Raw genomic sequence first — 6,874 nt, forward strand, 5'->3', positions numbered from 1 at the left:
AGGCCCAACTATTCGGCCTTTTCAATTTCTAGGCCATGGCCTTTTCACCTCAACAGCTTCCGTTTTTTTCCACTAGTCAAATGGGTCCCAGTTGTCAGGTTTTGGTAAGTGGGTCCCAACTAGCAAGGTCATATTCTTCATATTTCATTTTAACAATAAATAAATAACCAGTATTTAAATTGGCACAAACAAAAAACAAACGTAATACTCCAGATTCAGTACAGAGCTCCTGTTGTACAAATAACAGGTAATAACATATACAATACTTTACAAGATCTACAAGCTCTACACGTAATAAGCTCCAACATATACATGCTCTACCAGAAGCTCTACAAGTGTAATAAGTAGCTACAAGCTCTAAAAGTATGGCAATCACGGTTACAAGCTCCACATGTGTACTAACAAGATAGTTACGAGCTATGTTCTTCAGCATGGAGCTCTTCCGATAGCGATCGTAAACTAGGCGCCTGCTCCTGTCAGGACTGGGCTAACAGAACGGTGATATGCCTTCTAGGGTCGCCCTGTTACATGTATCAACAGAGAAGAATTAGCTTTAAAAAGATCAGCAGAGAAGAGTTAGAAAAACTGGAGCCAAAATACCAAGAAGAGACCATTCAAAAAAGGACAGTTATTTAGATTAGAATGACAACACAAATTCAGCTAGTACCATGCTTTTTGTCCTCCAGCTAGTTAAAATGAGATAGCAGCAGCAGCAATTCAAATAATTGAGCAATTTGAAACAGCAGTAGCAATTTAGGGGTTGAGCAAAGCTACATGGGCTCTAAGTTTTTGACAGAGTTACCAGGAAAAATTTAGAGCTGTTTGTGAAGCTATGGAATAGTTTTAAGCAATACAAAGGAGCTTTATCTTGAGGAACAACAAAGCATGACAAACAAATGCATGTGTTTCTGAAACCACATAAGACTTTGCAACACATTTACCGCAGTGACTCATATTTTAAAGCATCCAGTCAAATGGCCTTATAATACCAGACAAGGAGGAACAGTTACAGATGTGTGCACTTATCAGATATACAGAAACCATGCTTAAGAACCCACATATACAAATTTATGTGCATATACACATAGAACAGAGCTACTAAGCAAACTAGCAAACATGCACTTGATAACCTGCCCTGCACACTCTTATTCCCTCAAGTAATTCCCATTCCACAAGAACGGCACATGTACAATGTTCAAATTAGACAGAATTTTTTTCCTCGAAAGAGCAGGCTTAGAACCCACATGTTACATAGCTGTTGCATATATCCCCATACAACAACAGAACTACTACGTCATCCATGCATATAAACTTTTGCTCCCGGCCAGCACCATGAGTCTTCTCAGCTACCTACCCAACTACAAGTCAAGAGCCGATAAACTAGGTGGGATCTTTCCTTATCACTAAAATTAAAAATATGAGCACACCAAAAATTGATTGTGTCATAAGATGATCCTGAGAGTGCAGCACCATGTTACCATCGCTAAAGCTGATTAGCCAGCAGCAAAAATTGTGTAACAATTGTGTACCATCTCTAGGTAGGAGATGGACTCACCGGAGAGGAGGTTGTAGTCGAAGCCGCACACAGGCGCCGCCGCCGCCGTCACCCTCTAGAGGAGACGCTGCCGCTTCATCGACGGACTCATCTGGTACAAGGAGATCATCAAAATGCATCACACTCATGATCATCAAAATGCAGCAGCAGGAGCAAATACAAGTTTAGCCCACCATGAACAGGGGGCGCTAGGCAATCCAGTAGCAATGTCATATATAGGTAATAATAACAGGACCTTAGATAATTAGTTTTCGTTTGTCTCTGTTTTTCTTGTGCAGCAACGAATGGAGCTAGAGCGAGGGATAGCAGCAGAGCAGAGCGGACCTTGGTCGTCTTGTGTGGCAGCAGGAGTATTCAATAGCACCATGAAGGATTTGTAACACTAGCAGTCCAGAGAGACAGTACAAGTACATGCATCAGATAAACACCACGAGCAACACATGGTTCAAGAAGAATGATATGACAGAAGTCTTTAACATCCTAAGATCAGTTGTTTTCTAGTAAAAACAATTATAATTAAGAGAGCATGCTTCTTAAGACTGCGCTATTTTCCCAAATTGGCAGCGTTATATCTCAGCGTTACATGTGAATAGAGATATGACAATAGCAGATATAGATAATTTGAGGGAACCACAAGTAGTAGATATGACAATAGCAGCTACAAATCAAAGTGCTCCTGTTACCAGATTTTTTTATGATAGCCACTGGGCTTCACAAGTATATGCAAGAAACAGATCCCAATGATTCACTTGATGTTCTTTTTCTTAACAGTGGATGAGGAATAAATTATACAAGAGGTATCATGTGAGGATGAAAAGAAATCTAGTGAAGTTTCTGTATTATTTGTACCTATCAGGTTAATAAACTTAAGCAACCCGAGTAACTTAACAAGGAATCCAGTGATAGTGCAAGTGCTTGAGTAATAATAAACTTAATAATACACGCTAACCATCCGAGATTAATAACTTTACTATCAACCTATGCCTGAGTGCAACTACGATACTTATTTAAGCCCTTATCAACCTTCGCTACAAGGCGAGATAAACAGAAGCAACACAACTGCACTTAATAATACACACTAACCATCCGAGTTTAATAACTTTGCTATCAATTTAATTTTCTATTTCCAGGTCTTGTATATCCTAGCACATGCTGGAGTAAAGGCCAAGCAGTCCAGTATGATGATATGCATGTCTAAATGAGATAATGCAACATTTCCTGCACATTCCAAGTGTGTTTGCCTCTTGCAAGACCAACATATCCCTTCCAGTGATTGTTTCCATTGGACAAAGCAAGGAACTGCTTTCACTTGCTGATGCAACACTAGAACATACTATTCGTCGTTTATTAACTGAAGGTGTATCCCTTTTACTTGTCTAGAACTTAGGAACCAAGCTATTGACAGTATCTAGAATTTAGCATCAGGCAAGCCAACGATTGCAGTCAGACACCCTGACACGACAAGCGACCCTAACTGTACAATAACTCAAGTCAAACAGACACAATAATACAGCATCACCAATCATGTCAACCCTCACCAAACTGAATCCTACTGAGACGAGCCAACAGAACAACACCAGGAAACTTAATCCGGAGCACACATGAGCACCCTGTTTGCGTGATTAGCTCTCGGGGGTTAAATAGTACATGCTCGATTGCAGGGACCAGACATCCATTACATGCAAGGCAACGTAGATCATCAGCAGGTATATAAGCATTTAGGCCGGTCACTAATCCATTACAAAACAATACAAAAGTAGGAAGCCAAACATCTAAGCAAACATGATTGGCAGCAATATATGCAGCAAACATTAATAGTACAATAAACTCAGATCTTATAGATCAAATTGAACACTATATATGCAGAATATTTACAGCTAAGATTTATCTTTGGACTGTATTTGGACACTAAATATGCAGAATATTTTAGATTACCAACAATAAAAGTTCATGACTGTCAACCAGGGATGTACAGTTTCTGGCAATCAGTTAAAAGCAAGGGAAGAATCTATATATCACATTCAGGGAACTAAGTTGATATTATCAGCATCCAAAATCCTTTGAAAAGCCTACATGTGAAACTAGAAGAAGCACAGCGGCCCGATGTGCCTAGGGGTCAGGGAGGAGGACGATGAGAGAGCGCAGCGGCATCCATGGCGTCGGAGCCAAACAGGCCTCCATGGCCACAGTTAACTCCCTCTTCTACCGCTTTCGACAAGAACTTGTGATCCCTGTAATGTACCGCTGTTAAATAAAGCAAAACATAAGCATATAGAAGAAAGCCTTTTGAGCAGCTCTCCAATTACATAGAACAACAAATGTAGCAAAGGGCCCTGCGATGGTCAGATATGCCTTGCCTTGTAGTGTGGTGAGTAAGAACTAGAGAGAGGAAATGGTAATTAGTACCTTCCTGATGCCCGCGAAACACAGAAGCAACTGCGATAGTCCCATCCGTGGTCTCCACAACTGCAAAAGAACGAAGAAGATGGTTACCGAGGCACCCAAGTTACTTCATAATCTGCACAGGATTTACCCAAAATGTAGCACCTATGTAGAAGAAACTATGAAATGTGTAGAAGAATCATCACATGAACAAACAAACATGACCCCCATTAACTTGGAAGGCTGTGAACACTAGCAGGACGGACGACAGACCTTGGAAGACTGACTGCGTGTAACCTGTGAAGAATACAAATAACAAAGGGGCATAATACCAATCCTACACACTTCACTTCTATGCTGGTAGGAATAGGATAGCATACAAGAACTACATACTATAAACTAGTACTCCACAACATCCTGAATCCTTGGCAATACAATCTGCCAGAAGATGTTGCACAAGAATGCCATAGCAAAAGGATCATTCGCGGCCAGGATCATTTGTCAGCACGAAACAAGAATTCGGTGTGCAAGACCTGTAATTAGGCAATGGAGACAGCAAAGGAAACTCACCAAAACATTTCGGCCTCCTGTCGCTGCGCGCGACCTCGAGCACCTCCGTCGCGGATCCGGTAGCATCGCCGTCACGAGGTCCTCTCCCGGTGGCCGAAAGAAGAGGAGCGAACCAAGTGGCGGCCGAGCATGGGGGCTCCTCGCCCAGCGCGGCCCTTGCGCAGATCCGTCGCGGCCAGGCGAAGCTGTGCTTCTGGACCACGGCCGTTGACGAGCAGCCGCCGACGACGACGGGGCGGAGGTGGCGCGTCGCGGGTCTGCCTCCACAAGCGTGCGCCGGCCAAGGGAAGAGAGAGAGAGAGAAGGTTGGTGGGGGCGGCGCCGGTGGGGGGATGGGCATCGAGGTCGTCGGTGGGGAAGCGCCGCGCCGAGGGAGACGAGGGCGGCGACCACGGGATGCGACGGAATCCGGGAGAGGAGGTGCTGCGCTCATTCGTTTCAGATGTGCTGCGCCGAGGGGGAGAAGGTGGGGGCGGTGGCAAAGCAGGCAGACGGTGGGGGAAGATGGTGGGCGGCGGCGCATCGTCGGGAGCTAGGGTTGGGTGCGAGAGCAGAGTGGCCGCGTAGGGAGAGGAAGAGAGAGGGGTTCGAGCGGTTCGGTGGGAAAGAAAGAAAGGAGAGGGGTTCGAGAGGATAGAGCTAGGGTTGGTGTGGAAGGATCGAGGACTGCCGTTGGATCAGCGAGCATCCAACGGTGCTTGATGCACGATCCGCATGACACGTCTATGGACCAATCATAATGCAGTATGACGTTATAACCATCTAAATTGGTCGTAGTTGACTAAAAATAATGTGTTAAAATCATGTCAGCTATTTTGTGACCTGAGAAATTCAAAAAAAAGAGAATATTTTTGCATAAGTTTGCATCTTGAAATAGTTTGGTCAAATGAGATTATATTTTGCACAAGTTTGCATCTTGGAATAAAAACAATGTTGCCTAAGAAAGTTTTCATTTTCTTTGAACAAAAAACCATTTAACATTTTTTGAGTGCCCAAAATGACTTTCTTTGTGAAGGACCTATCATGTATTTGTTGCAAAATTAGACCAAATCAATTTTATGAAATATTATGCCATATTTAATGTACAATTGACCAAATGATTGGGTGTCGAAAGTTTCGATCCACCTCTCATGAAAAAGACAAATTTTCGCCGACTCACCTGAAAGCGGGTCAAATTTGAACTGCAGCTACCTCATAGTTTGCTCTTTATTTTTTTCAAAAGTCATGTTTAGGTTCAAATGTATCTATTTAATCAGAGAAACACCAAAAAATCTCAATATTCAACCACTAGGTAGGAACGGCCATGCTCGACGTTTTGAACGCATTTTGAAACGGGCATAAAGAATTCAAAAAATATCAAAAATTTGGAAAACATTCGCATTGTGTCATTATATGTGACCAAGTTATCAGGAAAAATAATAAACTTGTAATACGACGGTTATTTTAAAAAAGTGTTCTCATAAATGAGCTATCATGTGTGAACATTCATGGCTTTCAAGTCAAATGATCAATCTTATGGCCACATTCATGGCATGTTCAAATGATCTCATATTGTGCACAAGGGTGCATTTTGGGATGGCAAACAATGTTACCTAAGGAAGTTTTCATTCTCTTTTGACGAAAAATTCATTTTCTATTTTTTGAGTGCCCAAATTGAGTTTTTTTAAGGACCTACCATATATTTGTTGCAAAATTATACCAAATCAATTTTATAAAATACTAGGCCATATATAATGCACAATTGATGAAATTGTTGGGTGTCAAAAATTTCGATCCACCTATCGTGAAAAAGACAAATTTCCGCTGATTCAGCAGAAAGCGGGTAAAATTTGAACTGCAGGTGCCTCATAGTTTGCTCTTTATTTTTTTCAAAAATCATTTGTAGGTACATAAGTACCTATTTAATCAGAGAAACACAATAAGTTTTCCAAGATTCAACCACTAGCTAGGAACGGTCAAGCCCGACGTTTTGACCGCATTTTGAGACGGGCATGAAAAATTCAAAAAAAACAAAAAATTAAGAAACCTTCGCATTGTGTCATTATATGTGACCCTGTTACCAGGAAAAATAATAAACTTGTAATATGATGATTATTTTTAAAAAAAGTGTTCTCGGAAACGAGCTATCATGTGTGGAGATCAATGACTTTCAAGCCACATGATCAATCTTATGGCCACATTCATGGCATAGTTTGTTCAAATGATCTCATATTATGCACAAGGGTGCATCTTGGGATGGGAAACAATGTTGCCTAAGGAAGTTTTCATTTTCTTTGGACGAAAAATTCATTTTCTATTTTTCGAGTGCCCAAATTGAGTTTTTTTGCGAAAGACCTACCATATATTTGTTGCACAATTATACCAAAT

At 41.5% G+C, this 6,874-nt stretch overlaps 1 protein-coding gene across 10 annotated transcripts; it reads right to left on the bottom strand.

Moving 5' to 3' along the window:
* Nucleotides 1–212: 212 nt before the first annotated feature.
* LOC123164821 (uncharacterized) lies at nt 213–5,120 on the bottom strand. Of its 10 annotated transcripts, none has more exons than XR_006482651.1 (6): nt 4,508–5,119; nt 3,962–4,021; nt 3,629–3,786; nt 1,880–1,937; nt 1,556–1,646; nt 213–521 (listed from the first exon to the last, which is right to left on the bottom strand). XR_006482651.1 is itself a non-coding variant. In XM_044582415.1 (5 exons), the coding sequence occupies exons 1-3, from the start codon at nt 5,028–5,030 to the stop codon at nt 3,672–3,674; spliced, it is 711 nt and encodes a 236-aa protein (XP_044438350.1). In that variant the 5' UTR covers nt 5,031–5,119; the 3' UTR covers nt 213–521; nt 1,556–1,646; nt 3,629–3,671. The 10 variants fall into 10 exon arrangements, 3 of the variants coding, with proteins under 3 accessions (XP_044438350.1, XP_044438349.1, XP_044438348.1); XR_006482652.1 differs by having other exon boundaries at nt 1,791–1,937; XR_006482649.1 differs by having other exon boundaries at nt 1,880–3,786; nt 4,508–5,120.
* Between the last annotated feature and the right edge of the window lie 1,754 nt (nt 5,121–6,874).

Source organism: Triticum aestivum, chromosome 7D, assembly GCF_018294505.1.
Source record: "Triticum aestivum cultivar Chinese Spring chromosome 7D, IWGSC CS RefSeq v2.1, whole genome shotgun sequence".
Lineage (NCBI taxonomy): Eukaryota > Viridiplantae > Streptophyta > Magnoliopsida > Poales > Poaceae > Triticum > Triticum aestivum.

Bases quoted from the DNA above. Each gene is read 5' to 3' on its own strand.
- LOC123164821 (XM_044582415.1), bottom strand. From the start codon at position 5,030: ATGCGCCGCCGCCCACCATCTTCCCCCACCGTCTGCCTGCTTTGCCAC. The intron at 4,022-4,507 runs GTGAGTTTCCTT...GTTCTTTTGCAG, and splicing joins CAGGAGGCCGAAATGTTTTG to TTGTGGAGACCACGGATGGG. The intron at 3,800-3,961 runs GTACTAATTACC...TTTATTTAACAG, and splicing joins GTTTCGCGGGCATCAGGAAG to CGGTACATTACAGGGATCAC.